Source organism: Varanus komodoensis, unplaced genomic scaffold, assembly GCF_004798865.1.
Source record: "Varanus komodoensis strain SLA01 unplaced genomic scaffold, ASM479886v1 scaffold1, whole genome shotgun sequence".
Classification (NCBI taxonomy): domain Eukaryota; kingdom Metazoa; phylum Chordata; class Lepidosauria; order Squamata; family Varanidae; genus Varanus; species Varanus komodoensis.
Genome location: NW_025335268.1, coordinates 95,448,081 through 95,473,645, shown reverse-complemented (window position 1 = coordinate 95,473,645; position 25,565 = coordinate 95,448,081). Strand labels below are relative to the sequence as shown.

General features: G+C 39.1%; 1 protein-coding gene across 4 annotated transcripts in view; it reads right to left on the bottom strand.

Annotated features, from left to right (window-relative positions):
- ARMH3 (armadillo like helical domain containing 3) overlaps positions 1-25,565 on the bottom strand; it is a 144,338-nt gene that overhangs the window by 96,851 nt on the left and 21,922 nt on the right. For all 4 annotated transcript variants that reach the window (XM_044436991.1, XM_044437019.1, XM_044437000.1 and 1 more), the window contains exons 10-20: positions 25,333-25,376; positions 19,664-19,724; positions 19,428-19,474; positions 17,664-17,739; positions 15,470-15,563; positions 12,875-12,976; positions 10,308-10,366; positions 9,492-9,557; positions 5,899-5,968; positions 4,454-4,514; positions 3,247-3,335 (exon numbers count right to left, since the gene is read on the bottom strand). In XM_044436991.1, coding sequence (XP_044292926.1) covers positions 3,247-3,335; positions 4,454-4,514; positions 5,899-5,968; positions 9,492-9,557; positions 10,308-10,366; positions 12,875-12,976; positions 15,470-15,563; positions 17,664-17,739; positions 19,428-19,474; positions 19,664-19,724; positions 25,333-25,376 — 769 coding nt within the window. The remainder of the gene's footprint in view (positions 1-3,246; positions 3,336-4,453; positions 4,515-5,898; positions 5,969-9,491; positions 9,558-10,307; positions 10,367-12,874; positions 12,977-15,469; positions 15,564-17,663; positions 17,740-19,427; positions 19,475-19,663; positions 19,725-25,332; positions 25,377-25,565) is intronic.

Sequence of the window (25,565 nt, the reverse complement as noted above, 5' to 3'; positions counted from 1 at the left end):
CACTGTGGGTTGTTTCACAAATGACCCACACTATGCAGTCTATTTGCAGGATGGGATGTTGTGATATGTGAATATTCCAATGATAACCTCTATCACCTGCTGATTTACTGACAAAAGAGCATATGAGAACAGAACAAGTCATGCAATCATAGTATTGCATATTGCATAAGCAGATCAAAACCAAGTAAGGGTCCATAAAAAAATAGATGAAAATATGAAAAACCATTAGTAAGAATTGTCAAGATTAACAAAGGACAGTAAGGTGCCACCATGTACAGGCATTATTCCTTTCTTCCATAGTGTGAATATAATTCAGAAATTAATATTGAAAGGTAAGAATTGTTCTGTGGATCCTCTGCTCTCCCAACTTATGAGTCAAGTAACCTTCACAGTGTATGCACATAAACATCCATATGCACATTTAAGATTTTCTTAGGAAATGTTACTCTAGCAGCTTCTTTTCTCAGTTACAATAGTTTAATTGTTCTAGACTGGTTTGTGTCTTTTTTGGGTCTGAACTATCCCTTGATAGTGATGATGACGACGATGATATTCCATTTAAATTTCACCTTGTTCCTCTTGAGAGGAACCCTATTACATAGTCCTCTTCATTTTAACTCCATTTTCCAGAACAACCACCCTGTGTGGTAGGTTAAGCTGAGAGTGAGTGCATGGCCCAAAATCATCCACTGGACTTCATGGCTGGGAGGGGACTAGAAGCCAGATCTCCCAGGTCCAGCACTCTAACCACAATAGCACACTGGAACTTTTTTCTTGGCTATCTTGGAATATGCTGCCCCTGCTCTTGTTCCTAGGATATTCAATAATTCTATTTATTGAACAGTATTTTCAATTAATTAAAAAGCAAACAACTTTTTAAATGTTTCTAAAGCATTCAAGACCTAAACTTACAGCCTTTCTCAGAACACATCTTGTATTTCTTAAACCAGCTAATTAGTAAATCAAGCAAAGTGATGCCACAGTGAGCATTTTAGAGGGCAGTAAGATTAAATTTTAATAAAGGTACAGTACATCACAATTGAAAGGAAAACAAGAATGACACTCAGTAGACTGTAGAGCAACCTGCCAAGGGAAAGGATGAAATGATTGCTTTGAGGAACTAGCTGAATAACAGACAAAAAAGGAAAAGAATTTCATTAATTCACACAAATTTTCCATAAAAAAATTCCAGCTTGGTAGGCACCCATACATGTACATTTTGTACATTAATGTACATTTTAATAATTTTAGCACTTACTTGTCAACCAAGCAATCAGTTTTTGTCCTCTTTCAACTTTCCAGCCTCTGCGAACTAGTTCCCTCCAACATAGTTTTGGCAGTTTCAAGTCCTCTGTTAAAGTTCCACCCAATTAAAAATTATAGATTCTTTTATGAATCTTACATACATCCAGCCACCACTCAAACTTCTATATATAAACATCTATGAAAGAAACCAAATAAGCAGGAAAGTCCACATGAAAAAGGAAAGAAGGCAAAGAAAAGGTATATGTTTCTCATGTAGAATGTTCCAGGCTCAATTTCTGGCATCTCCAGGGCAGGTTAGAAAATATTCCTGTCTGAAATCCTGGACAGCCATTTTCAACTAGTGTCAACAAGATGAAGCTTGATGAACTGAAAATCTCACACAGCAGAGACAATGTCTTGTACATATGATAAAACCATAGTTCGCAATTGCTGATATAGTGCAGTCATAGTTCTAGATTTGACTGATTCAACCAATGTTCACATCCAGCTTTATACAGAAAACCAGTGTGAATTTTAAGAATGATGAGCAGCAGAAAGACCATAACCAGCATGACTAGGTACAGTTCCCATTACTATTCTGTAGGATAAGTCCTGTCACTTCACAATTCCACACTCTCTACACACCAGTTCTGTAAGATGAACATTCCCTCTGGGATTCAGGCTGGAACAAGACATTACAGCAACTGCATGGCTTTCATCAAAATCCAGGAGGCTGACATCTCCTCCCCTTCTTCAGTCACACTTTGAAATATGAAAAGTGTGATTGACATTTTTGCATTGAAAGTTCCCCCACTATACAAAGTGGCAGCTGATGACATTACTAAATGAGGAGTGAAGGAAAAGGATTTGAAAGCAGCAGTCATGCAACTTCCATAATGTTGCTGCAGCCTCCGCAGTGGTAAAGGCAAACAGGACAAAGATCTTGTGCAGGTCTATGAATGAATTAACATCACCCCCTATACGAAGATGCATTTAGAAAACCCAGAAGTGCCACATAGCACAAAAAGCAATATGAAGTCAGACAACGTGCAGCACTTTTGCCTAACTGAATTTAGCCCCAAAGGACTCCTAGCCAACTATAAGCACCCTTGAACCGTTCAAGACAGTTTCCCAATAACCCTTCCAGAAGCATTTCATTGAATAAACCAGGCTATTACACATAACAAAGGACACTGGGGCCTTTCCATAAAGCCTTTATCAAAGCTTTTCTGGAGAGGGAGTGATTAGTTAGCAATTGGAGAGCTTCAGCTGCGGGGTAGTATAGAAATAAAGAATAGTAGTAGCAATAATAGTAATAAGATTCAAAACTTTCTGCTTCTGTGTTGCTGTTCCGCCCCTGGAAGTGGGAGAACCAAGTGAATAGAAAACCTTCAACTTCAGTGTGCTTCATTCTCTACAGACAAAATACAGGCTCAGACTAACAATTGTACTGCTATGCCCAATCTCATTTTAAATCATTCAGGGCAAAAGTAGGCATGATATTTGAGACAGCTGCCACTAAAATACTAGCCTGATACATGTTTCCTCCATTCCTGCTCTTTCTTAACATTTCATGTGCTGCTTTCCTTGCCTTTCACCATCTCAACAATGTGGTTGAAAGTTAGAGGGATAACAGGGAAAACTCAGAATAAAGTTGCCACAGAAAGTGGCAGCCCCATGCTGAAGGTCACATCTAATTTTACTCTAAAATGGAAAAGCCATCAAAGTAGATTTTGCAAAGGAGCTTCTTTTGTATGAAGGAAACTCAATAAAAAGAAAATCGTTAATAAGGCTGGATTTTAAAAGCTTCCTCTTCCCTTCCTTTCTCCCTGCACATTATACTTCCTTGTGAAATTATCATAAGATATCGCAGGGTTGTATTAATGAGCTATGCACTAACTAAATGTATGTAATGAAGCTGATTCTAGAAGTATCTTCAATTTTAGGAAGAGATGTGAATGATAGATTTCTGCTAAAGATTAAGTAAAACCAAGAATTTACCTGACCAGAGCTCCCTCCAAGTGTAATGAAGCCTCACTCGGCATTTCTTCTGGTAGCAAAGCAGTTTGTGTACTATTTGAATGCAGCGTCTGGAGAAAAGAGAGAAAGAAGCCCAATGTAATAAGTAGCATATAATTATAATGTACATTAAGGGAGCAATGGCACACATTCAATAGGCAGCTAATCTCAGGAAACTGTGTACAGATGTGGATAGCTGTGATGACACACACAGATCTGCAGTTTTACCACCTACAGTGCAACTCTAACCATACACATCATATTTGATCTATTAAAGAAATTAATAAGGAAGTCTTGTATATTTCCTATACACAGGAATTTCCCTGTCAATTCAGCATTATTAGAACTGACAATCTCTCTCAATACACAAGGACTTCATAGGGATAACATCCAAACAGGCTTACGTCTTTGAAAAATATGCTTCACAAGAAATTTGCTATGAATTTTTCTATTAAACAGCATCTCAAGAATTGCATCTGGCACATAGTTCTTCTAAGCCAGGAAATGTGAAGTGGAGACAAGTAACTCATGGAGGATAAAACTATGAAAAGCTACTAATAATTAAGGCTATATACTACCTCTGCTATCAGAAATCATATGCCTCTGAATCTCAGTAGCTGAGGAATATGGTGCTATTGCATTCATCCCCTGTTTTTGGGCTCCCCATAAGCATCTGGTAAGCAACTGTGGGAACACAAGACTGAGCTAGACAGGACATTTGCTCCAATCCAACACAGCTCATCTTATAATCCTATATTAAGTTCCTGCTTCCATTAAAGCATTGGTACCTCAAATTCTTTTGTGTCCTTTTGCAAGCTATTAACACTGTACTTCAACATGTGAACTGATGAATACTTCATATATGTTTTTCATTTTCTAGCATTCAGACTATTTTGTTGTATATTTACTTAGTGCTTTGACATACTTTAAAGCTTCGGGTTTTCCTCTCATTCTGTTGATTAAGTAATTTAGGAAAACTCTCAGAAAGAGTGTGAATTCATTTCATTTTCAATTTCCTGGCACATTGAACAAAAGCATGGCACTTAGAGGAGTTTCTCAGAAACCTTGAAATTGGACATATCCCCTCCCTGTATTAGAAAAAGTAATTCTAGTGAAGAAAGAAAAAGGTATGAGTGCAGATGAATACTTCAAAATGGTTCAAGGCCCAAGTCAGCCAACTATTACTTACACATAAAGATCCATGGGAAACTCTTTCATCATGTGTGTTATGATGAATTCCACCATCAGATCTAAAAGGACAGAAGAATCACCACAGAATTATAAGGACCCAAAATGTGGCTAGCTTCAACCCTGGTTCCAAATCCTAGGTTACAAACTTTTCCAGTAGTGTTTAAGTACTGTAAACATTAGTGCAAATAACATACTATGTTTAAGAGCAGTGAGTAAACATTGCACATGTGAGAGCAAGAAAATTCTTGATCTCCTATGCATGTTTAAGGAATGGATAATGTTATGTCAGCACTAATATGTGATCAGAATACCACTAAAGCTGAATTCAGCATCTGGTTGACTGCTTGAGTTCACAGGCATACTTTGCTTTATTCCGCTTTACAGATATTGCATTTTTTTACAAATGGAAGGTTTGGGGTGACCCTGTGGAGCAAGTCTATCAGTGACATTTTTCCAACATCATTTGCTCACTTTGTGTCACTGCATCACATATAGGTAATTCTCACAATATTTCAATTTTTCATCATTATTATATTTGTTATGGTGATCTGTGATCAGTGATTTTTGATGTTTACTATTGAAATTGCTTTAGGACATCATAAACCACATCCTTATAGGACAGTGAACACAATACTAAAAGGTTCTTTTAGACATAATGCTATTTAGACATAATGCACATTTAACAGACAACAGTATACTGAAAACACAAATTTTATTTTTACAGGGAAACCAAAAAATTTGTATGACTCATTTGAGATATTTTCAGATCACTTTACTACAGTGATCTGAAAACCAAACCTACAATATCTCTGAAGTATGCCTGTATCTATACATACCATATTCCAAAGCATACAAAGTCAAACAAAATCTCAATAGCTGCTTAAACTGTTGATGAGCTGTTAAGCCAATAATGGTTTGTGATACCACACAGTTCCAGAAATACTCCACTCCTATTTGTCGATATGGTCTATGTATTTCAGGATGGACATTTTCCAGTATTTGTCTATCTTTTCTACCAATATGTCAAAGCATAAGGAGATATTTTCATTGAGTCTACCACACTGGTTCATTCAGCTTCTCATTTAAAGTCTCCAGACTCCGGTAGTTAAATATATTTACATGAAGACTGATTCCAACTAGTTAAATCTTGGTGCATTGTCCAACTAACAAAAGCTGACAAAACAGACCCTCTGAAGATGCCTCTTCTGGGCATCTTTAGAATAAATGTGTTCCATTACATTGCAGCCAGTTTCAGAGGGATTCATCTTATAAAGACTTGCTTTTCACCTTCCCAAAAGAAAACAGGAGGGAAGGTGAGAGGCAAGAAGATGCCACGCTGGTAAATCAAATGCATTTCAAAATTATTGTCTGACAAATAGTCCCTTGTCTGCATCAATCCTTCAGTCCCCATTTTCGCTGATCATACCTGGCAAGTACACTTACCTAGCACTGCGCAAACCAGAGGTCGACAGGGAAGGTTCTTGTCAGCAGCTTTTTTCCTGTGTCTCATAGGCTTCAAACACATGGAGATGAAATAATCAGTTGGTGCCAGACAATGACACCCAAGATGCGTTATCTCAGCTGTTCTCATGCATATAAATCTGCTGTCAGAAGGGATGATTTTATCCCTCTCCCAAACAAGAGTTTTCCAATCTGAGTTTACATATCTGACTGTAAGCAAAGATCTAATGCCTGAACTTGAGGAAGTGGCAGTAGTCATGGTTTTCTTCTACACATTAGTGAGCCACTGCTGGAGAAAGAATACTGTGCCAAGAGGACACATTTTTATCCAGTCATTGGCTGCCATTACCTTTCTTTCCCAGCTGAAAGGAATATTTCACAACCAGACTACATCCACCATGACTGGGCATTATCTAATAAGAAGCTATAGCAGAAAAGCCTTTTGGATTACTACCTGTATGTATAATCTATACAAATATTAAAAATGATCACAAGATTTCCATGAGAACAGTGTGATCCAATCACATCCCAAGAAAAGCAAAGTAGTATTCCTGTAATTCACTGCACCTTGCAGCACATTGTCTGCAAATTTAGTTCCTCCCCAAATACCAACTAAACAAATGTCCATTAAGGAATAATTAAGGAAGATCACCGTACTGATAGTTGTGATCTCTTTTCCTGGTCTGATCTACCTTCACTAAAAAAAGCCCTACACACCTTCCAAAATCTTCTTGACCATTGGCCATTACAATGTTTCAAGTATCACTAAACTGACTCATGGGGTACATGTCTGATTGAGACAGGAATCTCAAAGGAAAAAGCCTCCCAGAATGATCTTCTAAAACAATGTGAGACACCATTGCTTATAGAGTGCATTTACTGCACTGAAAAAGGCTGATCTTATTCTACAAAGGACTGGTTCAAACACAGCCCCAATCACTGGCTGCACTTGACCACAGTTTGGCAAGCTGGATGAAACAGTAAGCAAAGCTTTAATTTGCTGAACTCCATGTTCAGAGGAAGGTAATTCTAATACAAAGAGGAAACTTACAAGAAGAACCAGTCTTGGACTTGCCATAGTTTGACATTATGTCTGAATGACATCAAAAAGAGGTAAATCTGTAGATTCCTCCCAAATTATTGGCTGTATTCACAGCCAAAACATAATAAATCAAAATCCTAAACAATTCTCGCCTAGCATGAATGAGGCAGCATGCTTTGATCTATGGTTTGGTCATCAAGACACATGAGGAAAAACACATGTGGCTTAGGCCTCTCTCACGAAGAAGTCAACAAACAACCCATGGCTTATTCCTGATGAGAGAGATAAGCCACAGATCCCTGTTCATATGTCTCAATAAACAAACTGCAGGCCAAAAGACAATAAATGAAGATGGGGTCCTGAGGAAACATCACTTATGCAAACTGTGCAAACTGGATCGTTAGGTTTCAGGACCAACTATGCAATATAATGTAAATACAGAACTTCTGTAGAAATGTTTGATATTCTGCAACATAACTGGTGTGGTTCAGTCAATGCTGCAGAGGCCGAAGGTCCCCAGAACAACTGGAGCCAAAACATCTGCTTTATGATGCACCTGCCTGAGTCACCTTCAAGTCTGGAGGGATGCTTAACCCAGACAGCCTCCCACTCTAACCCAACTAGCTGTCAGTCACTTCTCAATCCTTCATTACTTTCCACTGTGTTCCACAAGCCCTGTGTAGCTCTCAAACTTCCCTGCCTCTCCATGCCTCCTCATCAATCCCTTATCCTGTGAAGCTCCCTGATGTTCTTCTGCTGCCCTCTCCACCTCTACATTTCTCTCTAGGCTCTCCACCTGATACCTTACCTGATTCTGCTGGGAAAAGGCTCCCTTTTCTTTTTAATTTTTCCAGGACAACTGGGTACCCTGGAATGCACAACACTAGCCCAGACTGCACTCGCTTCACCATCTTGACTTTTTTAGTCTACTTCTGGGACTAAATGGAAGGACACATGGTCCCAGAAACACTCTGGGGAAATTAACGTGAGAGCACAAGCTGGAGCCTGATTCAGTGCTGCACACCACTCCCAGCTGCTCTATGGTTTGGATTTAAAAAAAAAACAGGGCTAAGCACCATATTAGAAAAACCCACACTGGACTTTTAAAGGGAAAAAATACATTGCAACCCTCTAACAAATTACAGGTGAGATCCAGAAAGGGGATATGAAGCAGAGAGAGATCTTTAGAGGGGATACACCCAATGCAAGAAGCACTATCAAGATAAGGACTCCAAGATCAACACACTATAAAAATTCCTCAAGACACATGAAAACATTCTGGTAATGCTAAGGACCAGGACACTAAGGCCTTGTAGAGTATATATGGAGAGAAGGAGCATTTATTTATTTTACTGTATATCATTTTTCATGAACTTGTAAAATAGGATTATGCAATTTCACTAGAAGCACCCTTTCTGTAAATGTTTGCCCATTTTTTCTTTTAAGAAGCAGATGTGTAGATTTATCTTTTGGTTTTTCTGATATCAGATCACATCTAATTGCTAAGAAGGGAGAAAACCCTCCTGTGTTATAACAGTTTCTACCCAGAGTAACTCCCAGGAGTGAGATCCTTGGCTGATAATTAGCTGGAGAACATTCTCTAAAAAGTTACCCATGGACAATGAGGAGGTTAAATATTCAGAAATGCCTAATTCTAATTATTCTATTGTTTGAGCTTCTGTTGGTGGCTGTGAGATTACCAAGCTTGTACCAGACGTGGCAGAACTGGGGCAGGGGGAGGAAAGGAAGAAAGGAAAAACTAATTGACCGAGATAGAGCAGTTTTAAATTTCTCTGGTTTTACAACTCATTTCATTTCAGGTTTCTGCAGTTTTCTAAGGCAGTTTGTTGGCAGAATGCAAAGTTCATATGCTTTCTTAAAACTCTTCTCCGGCTTTGAGAACTTTAGTAGTTCAAAATCAAGATAAAAATCCAACATTGTGGATATCACCATAAGACACACCAGGCAGGCAAGTCTTCATACAAATCCTTAAATCAGGACTCAAGAAGCAGCCTACAAGAATGAGTATTTGTGCTATTGCATACTTAAAACCATTATTATATCCTAGAATATAGTCCAGATTAATCAACTATTATGTAGTTTAAACCTGCTACTCCACCGTTTCAGAAATCCATATATGCACAGATCAAACATGCTATTTACTTCTAGATTTGTTCAAGTTTAGTTCATGGGCAAAAAATGTTTGATACGGTAGCAGGTATATATATGCAGCGCAGCTAATCTGAGTCTCTTCAGTATTAATTTATGGTGATCTACAGCATTAAAATTACCTTTCAAAATTCTATTTAGCTACCTTGTTTATTTCACATATATTAAATGGCAATTAAGATTACAAATATGTCCTAATAATACCACACAAGACTAATGTCAAAGCACTTATCTGTCTGGATTGACAAAAAAAGCAGAAGGAGAAAGGGGTGTGGGGAGAGACAAAGATGGAGATGACCTAAGTAGTTAATTGATGAGTCCATCATAGCATAAAACAGAAGGGTTATAAATGATGAAAACTCACCATTCTGTGAAGGTTTACCCGAAAATTCATGTTGTCATCATGCAGGAAAGCATTTGCATACTGATCCTATAGAAAAAGTAACAGGTAACACTAGAATAAGTATGGTTACACTCTTTTAACTTCAAACCAGTATTGAAAGACAGCACTCATTCATGAATCTATAGATAACCACTAGTTCTGACAGATGTTTTCAAATGGATTCTCCATCTAGCTGAATATCCCAGGTCAAAAAAGGGGGTTATTGGTAAAGCACTATACACTTCTTCCCACTTGTTTCTGCTTCCTTTTGCTCATCCTGGATGAGCAAAGCCTTAGGGTGGCTTACTGGAGTTATTACAGTTTTGTCTGACTTCAACAACCTGCCTCCTCCTTGCTGTAGAAGTCCATTGGGGGGGGGGGGGAGGATGCACAGATATGCCAAATCAGTTTTCCCCAACCAGGTGTCCTTGAGATTTGTTGGACTAAAGGTCCCATCATGCTCAGTCTGCACACTTAAATCCAACATATATCAATACACTGACTGGGCTTGTAGGCTTTTGTAGTCTGGGCATGAAGGATTACAGAAGGCTGGTGTAAGTTATCTCCCACATATGCTATACTAAATATTCTGTATCAGAAAAAGTAGTGGATAGAGGGCAGTGGAGGATGTTCTTGGTAAGCCAAAATCTGAGCAAATAGTTAACTCTCTGAACTGCAATTGTTATAATTCAGCTTCCAGAAGAAAGAAGGTTAAGGAATGTAAACACAGTAGCAGGCCATAGGCTAGAGGCTAATGCATGTGCTAATGAGACAGAAGACATGAGCAGCGGGACTTACCTCTGCTATGCAGGTCAGAATAATCAGACAGAGCTTGCCACTGTGGAGTCGGTGTTCATCTGCCAATGAACAACAACAGGTCCCACATGAGCTACTAAACCTTGATATACCAAAGGGTCAATATATGGATCAAAAAGCACAGTACATCATAGGCAGAACAACAGACCATGAGGTAAGGCACCAATAGCTCCTGATCTACAGGCTCAAAGCTTTTAACCTATATATTGAGAAAATATAAGACCCCAGGTACATATAACAAGGCTTTTGCTTTATTGGGAATGGTTTAGTACTTTCCCCTCTTTTAGCATCTTTAATAGTATTTTCCACTGTTTTTGAATTATCATCTATGGGATAAAACCATTAGACTATTACTGCAGAGATATTGCTTTTTGTAAAATTTATACTAATCCAGAAGTAGCAGTAAAATGCTACTGCTTCTCAGACAGTGGAACAAGCTCTTAACCCACAATGGCTTGGTTCAAACAATCAAATATTGGCTGAATAAGATATGGTGTGTTCAAGCTTCACATACCTACAAACAGCTCTTTTGCTGCAAGTCCCACTTTTAAGCAAGTGGGGAAAGAAGTCAGGAAGCTGCAGTTAACCATAGTTTTCTGTTATAGTCATACAGGAAATCTGAGCCTAATAGCTTTTCAACAAGCCAGGTGAGGTTTAAAGCTGGCCTCCAAATCTTGACTTCTTTGGAAGTTATTAACCACAGTTCCCCAACAGATTAGAACTATCTCATTACACCTGAAGCTGTACTCGGCAAAAGCACTTCCCATGATTTGAAGTTGGTTTGTTTGAAACAGTTCATAGTTAAGATTAACCATAGTTTGTCAGATTCAGATGCAATACTAAACTGTGGCTCATCAAAAGTAAAAGCAAAAGCATCCATTTCCCTCATGGCTATACTGGGGAAGGAGGGAGACTCACTGCAGTTCATTTCTGTCACAATAAACCATGGTTTATTGTTTTTGGATTATCATCTATGGGATGATTGTGTTTATTGTAACATCTGAACCAGCTTCATGTGTACATATAAGCAACAGTGACATACAACACAACTACATGGGGTATAGTTGAATACAGATAATACACCTAGGTTTATTTAATGACAATTTAAAAACAGACTAAAAGTTTATTTTCCAGAAAGGCAGAGGAAGGAACCCTTAATACTCTGGAGCTCTGTTATCTTTTCACCGCAAGAGATTGCCGCTTATTACTCAGGGGCTGCTCAGACATGCCTCCTCCTTCTGGATTACATGGCAAGCACTGCTGCTCAGTGCTAAGTTTTGAGCTTTAGATTGCTCATATTACAAGTGCCACACTATATTCAACAGTACATCACTGGCTATGAAACTGCAGCACACAAATCAATGTTTTGTGCTTTGGCACTGAAACAGCCTACAGCCTACTATTCTTCACAAGCCCTAAGTGCATTATAAAAATGGCACAGCTCTCTTGAGACAGGTGCCAGTTTTGGTCCTAGGTAACAGATGAGGAGTGACAAGCAAGGAACTTCTGCTCTCAAGCCAGTTCTATGCAGTTAGGCACCTAACTAGAGCTTGTTTCTTCTCTGTTTCAAGCAACACAGAAGGGGCACTAGGGAACATTAATACACAGGGGACAGCAATCTGAGGGTGGTGGGATTTATAAAATGTTAGCCATAGTAAGCATCTGAAAAAACGGCCTAATCATCAACAGCAAAGCAATCAAATAAAACCAGAGCAGCAGGTGAGCACTATGGCAGTACACTCCAGCCCTGACATCCGTCATTCAGCCCTTCTAATCAACTACAAAAGAAAAACAAGATGTCACTTGCATCACTAGTTTTGTTGCTATTTGCCATCACATCATATACAACAACCCTAGGAATGAAAGCCCTGCAAAATGTCCTACAGATGACAGTCCAGCTGAGCTATTACAAATTCAAGGCTGGGGCTTCCAGTTACATTCCCATTTAAAGCAAAAAATTAAAAATATATATTTAATATAACTTCTAATCAGAGGAAGTGAAATGAAAGTTCTCTCTCAGAAGATGCATTTCACTGAATTTTAAGAGCCCATGTAGAACTTGCTTTTACAAGGGACAAGAAAGATAGAGAACTATTCTATTGTGCCTTTGTGCATACCCCTAACTGCAACAAAAAATTAAAAGGGAGTGAACGATATTACGTTGGTAGAAAAACAACAGCAACTACAGTTATTTCTTCAGTCCTTTTCAGAAGATGTCATGGAACAAACTCTCCTTTCTTTACTCCACCCCTATGTTAGAAAAATGAATCTGCTTTGCCTCCTAGAGAGGACACACAGAGATTTTCTGGATATTATGAACTATACTTTCTCTACTTCTGTATTTGGTTTTTTTCCCTTTCAGCATCAGGACTCCTAGTCTCCATTAAATGACATCTGGCGGTGATAAAACAGTTCATTCTCTCAAAAGAACTTTCACCTCCATTTAGAGTCCAGATAGATTTTGGCATGCAGTCCAACTACCAACATCCTTTTCCCCACTCTTCTAACAATTTTCAGGAACATAAAGCTGCGTGAACGCAACTGTTTACCTTTGGTGTCTTGCATGATGATTGAGCTGTACTTTAAAAATGTTATCAGAAGATTGCTGGTCTGCACATCAGCATCCAAAGGCAGCTCCACAGTGTTTATCACTAGAAAAGGGCAGATTAGATTTGCTCAGCTACCAGCATACAGTAGTTTTGAAAACCCTCCTATAAGGATGATACCTCTGTTATAGCAGGATGAAATCTTACAGGAATTTCTCTTTATCTTCCTAAATGTTTGTAATGCCAGGCAGTGTCACAGTAAAGATAACCAAGTCATGCCCCAAGAAGAATTAAGGTAAATTAATTCAACAACCGCACACATACTTACAGTCTGCTATGAAATAAGGCCATCCACTACTGAAGAAATATTCCATATTTGTAGTGCCTTTGCCATCCTGCCAGATACCCTACATTCCAGGTTCTGGCCCTAACTAAAGACTCTAACTTAAAAACTTCACGAGCACATACTTTCTGTTCCCAACTGGTCTGTTCTGAGAAAACCAGATCATTGAACCAAGCAGTTGAAACAAACTCTGTTCATCAGGATTATCATATTCTTCACTGGTTCCCTTTCTTACAATATCCATACAGGTATTTCATTACCCCTTAAAGGTTGGCATTCAGCTATGGGACACAAGTAAAATAATCTTTTTCTTTCTCTCAATTTCATTGCTCCGAAAAAGGATGAACATTTCTTTGGTCATTAACAGCTTCTGTCAGCTTCAAAACCCATATTTTTCAGCTTTTCACTTCCATCTAATGTTAGCTTTTCACTTCCATTTAATGATCAACTAGTACAGCAAGTCTTATGTGCCTTTTATTTAGGGGAAAAACTTTTCTAGAAGAGGAAACCACAGGAGTTAGGAACCATATCCTTAAAACATAATGACAAAAAAAACCCACATTGCATGGCTTGCATATATTTTGCTGCCTTTACTTCTGTGGCCCAAAAGATACCCTAGCCATAATAAGACCACTTGAAATTCACTACTGGACTGACTTCTCTTCTGCGTGCCACTCCTCTCTATATATCTAACAGGAAAGGCGGTTCCCAAAGCTCACTATTAACAGGGTCCACAGCTCAGCAGCACACACCATCATCATAAATACACAACCTTCTTGCAGTAGCCCTAATCCACTCAGGAAATTTATCTAATATGTATTCAACAGCTATAATGGGTCCTTCTGGACCTGCTACAATGCACATCAGGAATGAATATTTAACAGCAGTGAAGAAAATCAGCACTTAAGATACCATGGTGACAGGCACCTTAAACACAGTTCATGCAACAACAGGAAAATGTGGGTCTTTTTCTTTCTTTTAAATCTCCGTATGGGAAGTTACAACTTACCATAGCGCAACTCTTACCACTTTGACTCTTTCACGACAGAAACAATTATTTATTTTGAAACTTTAAAGGGGTATTTAATCCATATTGCAAGCAAGATGCACAGGAACTGGTTTCAGGCCTTAAGCATGCTTAGAAACTCCAACAGCTGGGAAAGCACCAAAAACCATATGTAAAGGGTCTCAACTAATTTATTTCAGGAGGTAAAAGTGCCCTTTTGCTCTGAAGGTGAAATGAGCCAGTATAACATTTTATTACCAGATCGACAGGTCTTTGTGAAGGAGTCTGTAGGGAAGAGAAGAGTAGTCCTTGCATGCCTTAAAAAAAGCAGCTAAAATAAAAAGTAGACTCATGGATTGGATCATCAAGAGGGCAGCCGACAGATGAAAAATATAAGGGAACAAAGAACTTTACTGATGCAGGTCCAATTAAAAAATCCTCTAGTAACATTAATCAACATACCAACAACAAGCAAAAGGTGCTCACTAAGTCTGTCTACAAAAATCGGGGTCTCTCTAGTTAAATTAAAAAGCATGAAAGAGGAGACAAAGATGAAGGTAAGCACACATTTTGCCCACTGTATTAAAAAGAAGTGTGTGGGTGGATACATTTGCAATGAACGATCTGACAGAAGCCTAAGCAGCTCCCAGCCCTCAGTATCATATAGAATACATACGCAGAGAAGTAAAAGACATAATTTTTTTAAAACTGAGGCTTTTGATATCCATGGCAACCTAGAAGAATTTATCCTCCCAGAAAAGAATACTCTTCTGCTACAATATGAGAGTGACCTGAATAGAAGCTGCAAGACGACGAAATACACAGCTCCCACTCTGAGACTGTTAGAAACTGAGCTGTATTCAAACCCATCACATACTTCCATTAAACCATTTATGCTGCATAAAGCAGTCAGCACACAGGGAAACTATGCAATAGGTCCTATTTTCTCTATGATAACTATCTACAAATTTGCACAGCAAAATGTATACGGCTTCCTGCCTAAAAGAAGCTAATTCCCATATCACAAAAACAGTCACAGGGAAATTTTCATCTGGGGCCAGTTTATGACTGAGTTGCATGACACCATCATGCAGCATTTCATGCTTACTAGACCTTGGTACGGTCCAAGGTGCAACTGAAAATCTTAGCATTAAACTTTGGAGTCTTATGTCTTCTCTGAATTGAGTGGCCAGTTGCTACCTTGACCAGATGTGTCACAGGGAACCAAGGAGTAGGTAGAACAGCTCACCATCAGAAGAAGGTGGTGTGGTCCCAAGTGGAGTGACTGGAGTTGTTGGAACTGGGCTTACTGGCATGGTCACCAAACCAATTTCAGGATGACTCTAGAAATCAAACACATGCGTATCAATTATATTTCATGTAGCCTGAACTAGATTATATACCAATTGGTCTACCCACATCCCATGAATAGGATTGTGGGTATTCTCCTGCATTACCTGATCCCCATAGAAATCCATAATTTTGCTTCAATGCATATGGAAAATAATGCAAAGCATGCCTCTTAAATAATCTTCTTCCTTTGGAAAGAGACAGTTGCTGTGAAAGCAATACTCTCCTCGTCCTTATATTCCCTCTCTCAACATATTTTGGCTTAAAGAGCAAGTCAATGCATCATTTTGGCACCCCACTGCTTAACCCAGTGCTTTGGGATAGGACAGAGCTATGTAAATAATATTACTGTTGCTGGTTCTCCCTTCCTTCTTCCACTAATTCTTCCCCACATTTCTTCTCTGCCAGCAGCTCCCCATCTAATTTCTGAATTAACTTTATTCTCAGTAGGGTTCCATTTGTGTCACTCTCATCCATGGGAACAGACAAGATTTCAGATCAGCGTACTATTCTATTTTCTATCCAGCAGTGAAGTAATGAAGTCTGATTTACAGAATGCCTTTCACATTAACGCACCTCCAAATGTTCTCTCAGCAACAAGCAGTGCAATGATTTGAAATACGTTCTAAAACTATCAATCTGCTTTTAACTGTACACCATTGCATGGAAGTTCATACAAGGACTTGCAATGACAGGTAGCTAGTAAGCCTGGTTTATTAATGGACTCTTATCAGGGTTATCTTGTAAAAGATTACATGGCCAACTGTTGTATAATCAGTTTTTGAAACCAATCTCTCAGGCAAGCTTTGGAAAAAAAACTGTCTGTTGAAAATATTACCAAGTTACTGGCAAACAACTTATTTCCATGAAACAAACCTTGAATTTTGATATAGTGGCATTCATATCTCCTGTACCAGGCAAGGAATAACAGCACCACCTAGCAGCAAGTGACTGGCACAGTATTTCTGAAACATAAGTTCCAATATAATTTTGTGCAAACTATGGCAGCTTCTGTATAGCTCAATGAAAATCTTTTAAACCAAATTAAAACCCTATTTAGCTTTGCTCTGTAGTCTTCAGCCTATGAAACACAAACACAAACTGAACAAAGCTACTCAAAGCAATACGGAATAACCCACATTTTAGCTATGCGTTGAACATTAAACACAGATGCAAGTACCCCCACTCTGTATGTCAGGCTTATTATTAGGATTAATTTGGTACATTTAGGACTTCAAAAGATTAGCATGGAACAGAGGCATGCTAACAGGCAGAATAATAAGAACTCACTTTTCTGTAGTCAGTTACAGTATAACAAAAAATAAAACCACACTGCACAAAAAAAATGGCAAAGCCAACAAAGCAAGTAGTAATGAATACAAATGCCAATCATAGAAGTAGCCTTTAACTGCACTGAGAAAGAAGATTTCAGGTAGGAAAAGAAAACAGACATATGAAGACTGAAAACTATGTTCAAAAGTCTTTAGGAGGAGGATGTAGTATGGAGCAGTCTGGATACAACCTCTGCTGTTCCTGGCCAAACTGAGGGAGAATTTTCTTTGATCCAGGATCAGCTACTTTACACTGCAAGGTTGTCTTTTCCCACTTACACAAGCTGAGTTGCAGAATTCAAGGAGAAAAGGTTAGCCATTCTGTATAGTACTTGCTTGACCCATAACATGTATACACTGTACAAACAATCCCACAAATTCAAAACAGTCTTAAGCTTCTTTCCAAATTTGGTAGTTAATCAGGACATATGACACCCTGCTTCAGGGAGTTTGAACAATACATTCATTTGCAATCCACCCAGTTCAGAAGTCTATAGCAGTAAAATCCAACTTCTTTCTTTTCTTGGAGGGAGGTGCAGAAGGAAAGGGGAAAGAGAATAAGCCAAAGAAGTATGGAGTATTTGCTCCTTAAGTTAACAAATTCAGAAGTCCTTTCCCATGTGTAAGATCACCATATAAGTTCACAAAACTGTAACACACTTCACAAAAAACATGTTGAGTTCCAAGTTCTGTTAGAACAGTCATTTTGCCATTCAGATTTCACTCACAACCTCAGATATACAAAAATAAACTGTACATCACCTGTGCCAATACAGTGATGAAGTTTCGGTTCAAATGAACAGCTTCATAAAGGGCCAAAAGAATAGCCTCATTGGTTCTAAAAAAAAGAAAACAAAATACAAATGTTATGTTGCAGTAATACATGTAAATTCCTGGAGTACTTATGCCTGCCTCAATATCACTTGGCACATTGGGCTTGCCAGTCAAAAGCTTTGTAATTAATGTGAAATCTAAGCCCTTTCAGAGTTTCTCCTCTCAGTATTTCCAACCCTACTAGGTACTCACCCCACATCTGCACCAGCAGGATCACTTTGTACAGCTGCAGTCTTCCCTCATTCAATACAGCATTTAACATGTATATATAGCACTTCCATGCTCTTTTACATAGCATCCTCCCATGATTATACCTCTTGCACCCAGAGTTAAGGAAGTAGCAAAAGTAAAACAATGTCATGCCACATCATACCCAGGGGCATATGAATCAGCAAACTCAAGCTTGTCAGGATTCTTCAAATTCTACCTTGAAGCTCATTATGAATTGTGTCTGTATCAGGACCAGACTGGATTTCTTTAACAAAGGTAGCATTAGCTGCCTTCTTCAGAAAAGTGAGGATTGCTTCAGAAATCTAATCCCTTAAGTCAACCTAGCTGGTTTTATTACTCAAGAAGAGTATGGATCCAGAGAGCAGGTGATAAACCTCAACCATTCAAGCCACTTGTCTACTTTTCACAGCTTGCGCAAGCATGAAGTATACATAAACAACACGACAAGTTGGCATCGTAAGCCCATTCATCTTTGACAATGTTAAATCACGACATCTGAAACAGTACAAACGTGTGATTTTATCTACCAAGGGTAAGGCAAACTGATCACAGTGGGCTTCTGTACATTCCACATACTGCTCTCCCAGGCCTCAAGGAACCATCAGTCACTCTGATGTGCTCCACTGGTCAACACTGCATGGATGCAATTGTGGTAGCAAAGTACAATTATTTTGCCACCATCATTGCTACAGCACAAGTCCCTAAAGAAACTCCTGCCTGCATTTGATTGACTTATTATATTTACATCTTGCTTTTTCACCCTTGCAAGAGACCCAGATTGGTTTACGTGATCCTTTTCCTTTCTATTTTATCCTCACAACTCTGCAAGAAAGGATGGGTAGAGAGTCAGAGGCTGGCCCAAAGTCACCCCATGAGCCTCAAGGCCAAGTAAAGACTAGAATTCAAATCTTTTGATTCTGTGGTGAACATTCTAACCACTACATGGCAACTGGTTCCTGGTGGGTTTGTTGTCCTCTGCATTAAATCCAGTTATTTCACTGGTTTCAGCCTCTCAGAATGACATGAGGAGCTGGCACAACTCAGCAAGGCTCTATAAGCACCAAATCCTTTTCTTTGTTAAGTTTAAATGTGACAAAGTTTTTAATGTAGTTATCCGTGTTAAACAAGTTGCCTGTTCCAGAATGATACCCAAGTGCTGCATATGACAATTCCACCTTCCTTCTTGTCCCATTTTATTTCTATTCTTAATGCATAATGTTCCACCTTAACAAATTCAGAGTGCAACAGTAGCATCTGGTAACTCACTCATGTACCAGATTAAGTGTCATGATTTCCAGTACAGCTGCTGAGCTAATGCTAATCTTCCCTTGTTATTTACAAATACATACATATATACATACATCTTTAAGTTAACTGAAAGTTCCAGGACAAATCAGCACCATATGATATGTTATATTCCTAAATCAAAGTAGCAAATTGCCATCTGACGGATGTACTTACTGAACTGAGATTTTTGCATCAGCATCAGCTATGAACATGCTGCCCACCTATGGAAAGAAGAAGTATTGCACAGCATTAGTTACTTAGAATTCTCAAAACAAAACTGATGCGACAATTTTTCTCTGGAGCCTTAATGTATTATAACAGTTAGGGGTATCGTATATCTACTTTCACAAATTTTGAGCTGGGTGCTTCATGTGACAAGCACTGATCAGCAACACATACTCATTTCTTACCATGTTGGTCAAGGCTGAAAAAAACCCACTCTGGTGTTCTTCTTCCTTGTCTTTGTACTGCCTGAAGGACAGCAATAGTTAAATAAAATCATTAAGCTACAGAATTATGTTAACATTCTTAACAGTACTTAAGACAAAAGAAAAAAACTCCACATCCAACCCCTTTTGGTTTTAAATTAGTAGTCATGAAGACTGCAGGGAAGACATTTAATTGTTTGTAAGACTGACAGGAACTGACCAGAAGCTGAGAAAGAAAACCTGGCAATATGTATTTTAAGGATCCTTGTGCTGTGTGGTATAGCAGTTACGAAAAGTGGAAGAGAAGCAACTGAGGGGAATCCTAGCTCTCCTGGTCATGGCAGATTTGAAACTATTGATTCTTTAGCAAGATCAAGATACCAGGAGGAAGAACACAGTCACCTTTCCATTCTCTCACTCATACAGATATGCAAACTGTTACCATGATTAACATGACATAGGTAGCTTCATTAACTATGGTTAATGTTAACAAGAATACCCTCTTAACAAAGATTTGAAACCTAAGTCTAAAGCTGGTTGCCAAATGCTGGTTAATGACAACCATATTTAACTATGCCAGTGTAATATACCATAGTTAATTATACTATTATATTGTCCATAATTAAAGCTGACCTGAGAACTGAGAGGGGAATTAACATGGAAGGGAAGAAGGGCACTGGAAAGGGCAAAGTAAAATCCTGCAATCCATTCCCATATTCCTGGTTAGGCCAATTTCTCGGACACAAAACGAAAGAAAGAGAGCAGCAAAAATGTACTTGCCATTGCAGATGCAAAGTGGGCAACCGTATCTTTTACTAAACTAATTCAATATAGTAAGAAATTCCATAAGAACCGAAAGCTTACCTATTAATTTGCTCTAAGTTGGTTCAATAAAAGGTATTTTACCTATTTTGCCTAAATCTTTTGATAATCCACTGCACAGTTCTGTTACAGACATAAATGTACAAGACTCTGCCCATGGTTATAAGCAAATGAAAAGGGCTAAACTTCCTCTTTTTAATTCCCAGAGCCTTATGCAACTCTCCAAACCTCTCTAAGACATCTTACTGCTCCTCTAAAAGAAATGGGTCAGTCATTTCTCTAGCCAGCAATAGTACAGTTAACAGCAGTTTTGCCAGCTTCATGATCCAGCAGTATCCAGAACAAATATATGAACAGACCAGAACCAGAGATGGCCTTACCATGAGAAAAGGTCTGGTTAGCAAAGACACCAAACTGTTGCCTTTTTTTGCCCCCCAAAAAGCAAATTTTGAAAGCAGCTAACAGGGTGGCAGGCATAACCCCAAGATAATGTTGGATATACCTTCTACATGCAGGTTCCTTACCCTATGGTAGCCCCAGATTTGACAAGATGTTATCACCTTAAATCAACTGCTGTAGGAGGACTAATACTGAACACAGACTAGAACCAAAAAGACAAACAGAACAAGCCCCATTAACTTGACCACTGCCATGCTAATCCAGACCCTTGGTTTTTCTACTTTCTGTGTTAGTAGGAGCATGTTTTGAGCCAAACTAAATGTAATATTAAATGTGTGTGTAAATAACCCCTTTCAAAACTGTATGTATCTCCCGCTGAGGGTTATGGAGAGATGTATTTGAATCACAGTGAAACTGAGTTCAACAGAGTATAATCCACTTCACAACCCACTGCTCTTCTGTGCTGGAAGGAATGAGGAATAGGAGCTCCTCTACAAACACAATAGGGGGAGGTAAATTCCTCCCACCCCACTGACCACAGTCCTAATTCTGCTTCTGCCCACCCACCACCCTGACACATTTAACATCATGTTTGGTCTAGTCCTTTTCAATAGGAACAGTAAAGAGGTAAGTATTTTGCACAACTCCCTCTTCTTCAGTGTCTGTTCAGTGTATTCCCTGATCACTCAAGCAAGTGAGCTGGATCGGATGCTTCAGGCAAAACAAAAATAACTAAGGTTAGTGGCCAGTGACCACAGTAGCCAATACTACTTATCCAGAGTAATATTACATTTCAACTCAGAAACCTGGGCCAAATATACTGACGATGTTTCAGCTTACAAACCACTGGGTTGCTGGGCAGAAGCAGAGACAAACACATTCTCTGCAGCACCCCCAGAATTTCTACTTTGACAGCTTGACCTATTATAGGCTGCTTATAGGCTGTGGAGTGTGACATTCAAACCCTGACTAATGGGTTGTTTAGGAGCTAAAGAATGATGTGACTAACCCATGGTTTATTGTTGGGTTAAGTGCTGGGTTTCTCAACTCCTGAACAACTCATTAGTACAAGTTCAGATCTCATGCTCTGTAACCTGTAAAGAAGCTAACCCAGGAGTGTGAGGTAAATGTGAAAAAGACAGGAATACTGCTAGCAGTGTGCCCACTCATCCCAACTCACACACAGCAACCTAGCTTTTTTTAAACCAAGAGTTTGTCATAAAATGCAAACAAGCCCCAGCTATGAGTTAATTCCACTAATCTGTTGTATCTCCAAGTATGAGGAAAAATACATCCGTATAATCTTCCCTGCAGAAACATTATTAAAGCTTAAACCATGACAGTTATTTTGGTAGTCTTAGAGAAGCAAAGAAAAATAAGTTACAACTGAGATACCAACCAATTCTGTCTCAGTAGCAGCACTGCATGATGCCTAATTTAGAGAGGCTATATATTCCATGAGTTTGAGGCATAGACAACAAGTAAAAGGAGAATAAAAACTGAAACCTAGGCTTGCACTGAGCAGAGGGTTGGACCTGATGGCCTTCTTGGTCCCTTCCACTCTATTCTATGATTCAACCTGCATTTTCAAGTTTAGGAAACTTCAGCAATAACCTGCCTACACGAAGATATGATACGGCGTATGCCACAATCACTGACCTCTTTATTGAGTGAACCTACTAAATCTTACTTTGTCTAGTACTACTGTAAAGAAAATGAATAAAACAGAGGGTACCCTTGTACTTATGTAACAAGACAGTTGTTTTTCATACTAGGATGTTTGCATAAGCAACACTACTGAGGAAGGAAAAGTTGTTTCATGTAGTTTTAACACTGGCATTTTTTTCAAGTTACAAGAGCCTCAGAATGGATGTGGCTTGAAAAGAGGAGAAGCAACATTTATTGGCAACAGGAGGAGCAAAAATTCTGCTCTTAAGCATACTGCCTTATCTTAAGGAAAGATATGAAAGAAAATCTGATAACGAGGATGGGGTGATTGCTGACCTTGAGTCAGACGTGCTAGAATGTGAAGTCAAATGAACCTTAGGAAGTCTGAGCAACAACAAAACTAGTGGAGGAGACAGTATTCCAGCTGAGCTATTCAAAATCCTAAAAGACGATGCAGTTAAAGTGCTACACTTAATATGCCAGCAAATTTGAAAAACTCAACAGCAGCCACAGGATTGGAAAAGGTCAGTTTACATTCCAATCCCAAAAAAGGACAATTCCAAAGAATGTTCAAACTACTGTACCACTGCACCCATTTCACATGCTAGCAAAGTTATGCTCCAAATACGACAAGCTAGGCTCCAGAAGTACAGGCAGGATTTTGAAGAGGCAGAGGAACTAGAGATCAAATTGCCAACATAAGCTGGATCATGGAGAAAGCTAGGGAGTTCCAGAAAAACATCTACTTCTGCTTCACTGACTACACTAAAGCCTTCGATTGTGTGGATCACAACAAATTGTGGCAAGTTGTTAAAGAGATGGGAGTACCAGACCACCTTATTGTCTCTTGAGAAACCTATATGCAGGTCAAGAAGCAACAGAGAGAACTGGACACGGAACCACTGATTGGTTCAAAATTGAGAAAGGAGTTTGGCAAGGCTGTATACTGTTGCCCTGCCTATTTAACTTATATGCAGAACACATCATGAGAAAGGCAGGGCTAGATAAATCACAAGCTAGAATTAAGATTGCCGGGAGAAATATCCACAACCTCAGATATGCAGATACCACTCTAATGGCAGAAAGTGAAGAGGAACTAAAGAGCGTCTTGATGCGGGTGAAAGAGCAGACTGCAAAAGCTGGCTTGAAACTCAACATTAAGAAAACTAAGATCATGGCATACGGTCCTATCACTTCCTGACAAACAGATGGGGACGAAATGGAGGTAGTGACAGATTTTATTTTCCTGGGCTCCAAGATCACTGCAGATGGGGACTGCAGCCAAGAAATTAAAAGACGTTTGCTCCAGAGGAGGAAAGCTATGTCAAATCTAGACAGCATATTCAAAAGCAGATATATCACCTTGCCAACAAAAGTGTGTATAGTCAAGGCTATGGTTTTCCCAGTTGAAAGCTGGACCATAAGGAAGGCTGAGCGCCAAAGGATTGAGGCCTTTGAATTGTGGTGCTGGAGAAGACTCCTGATAGTTCCTTGAACTGCAAGGAGATCAAACCAGTCAATCTTAAAGGAGATCAACCCTGACTGCGCTTTAGAAGGCCAGATACTGAAGATGAAACTCAAATACTTTGGCCACCTAATAAGAAGGAAAGACTCACTGGAGAAGACCCTGATGCTGGGAACAATTGACAGCAAAAGAAGAAGGGGATGGCAGAGGATGAAATGGCTAGATGGAGTCACTGGGGCAGTGGGTGTGAGCTTGAGTGGACTCCAAGGGATGATGAAGTACAGGAGAGCCTGGAGGAATGTTGTCCATGGGATCGTGATGGGTCAGGCACGACTTTGCAACTAACAACATAAAAGAAAATACTTAAAAATGCTCTATCAAACCAATAGTCCATTTATCCCAGCTTTGCATCTGCAATGTAAAATACTCTTCAGGATTATATACAGTTCTTTATTATGCTGCTACTCAAGACTGCTCAATTGCAGAAGACAAACATAAAAGGTGGGACCCCCTAAACTATTGCTTCAGCTACAGTCCCTTCCCAAGGAATAATAAAAGGCCTAGCTTGGCTCATTTTCCTTATCCTATCAACATCTGCCTTTCTCCCTAATGAGAGATCAAATGCTGTTTCATCTGCTAATGAGTCATTTGAGTTACTAACAACATTTTCTACACTGGGGAATTGTTTCAAGCACATTCATGAAAAGCCAGGAGAAGAGTTTGCATTGTGGTATTGCAACTTATAGAAAGTTGTAGAATGGAAAACAATCTGTGTCTAACACATACTTTATTCTGCTGGAAGCTTTGTGTTTCCCTTCCAGCAGCTGGCCCCACATGAGCATTAGTATCTGGACATTAAATGAAGTGAATCATGGGGCTAATCCTCTATTAGTTTTTACATGGTTAGATATTTTGTTTATTTCATAACTGCCCTTACCAAAATGGATTTTCTGTCAGATCCAATACTCAGCAATTCACCTAGTCACATATCACTGGGGAGTAGAAGATGTTACACAGAGTTCACAAATGTTACGAAGGGTTTGCCCTGTGGTAATTAAACCAAAAGAAAGCCAAGGCAATTCTGTCAGCTCCCATGTGAAACCAAACCTCTGCTGTGAGGCCTAGCACAGAACCATAGAAAAGAACGACAGTCGGAATATGGTATATCAAAGCTTTAGGCATTTCATCTGCTATTAGGCTGCCTGAGCAACTGACAGTCAGGCACCAGCAATTTTTTTTCAGTAGACAGAACCTACTCATAAAACTGTAAAAGCAGATATGTGTTAAGTTGACTTACCGATTGTACTCTGATAATGCCTGAGCAACAACAAGACCCATTCCCTGTAAGAACATAGCAGGATGTTACATTCTAATCTCTGTGGTATGTAAAGTATGATCAACACACAGCTCTATCTCTAAATTGCCTACAATAATGTTCACAACTACAGTTCAGGCTTTTTTCGGGACTTTGACCAAGTTTCTGCCTCTTTGATTTCATTTCAAGTAGTTTCATTCCAGGCATGTTGATTT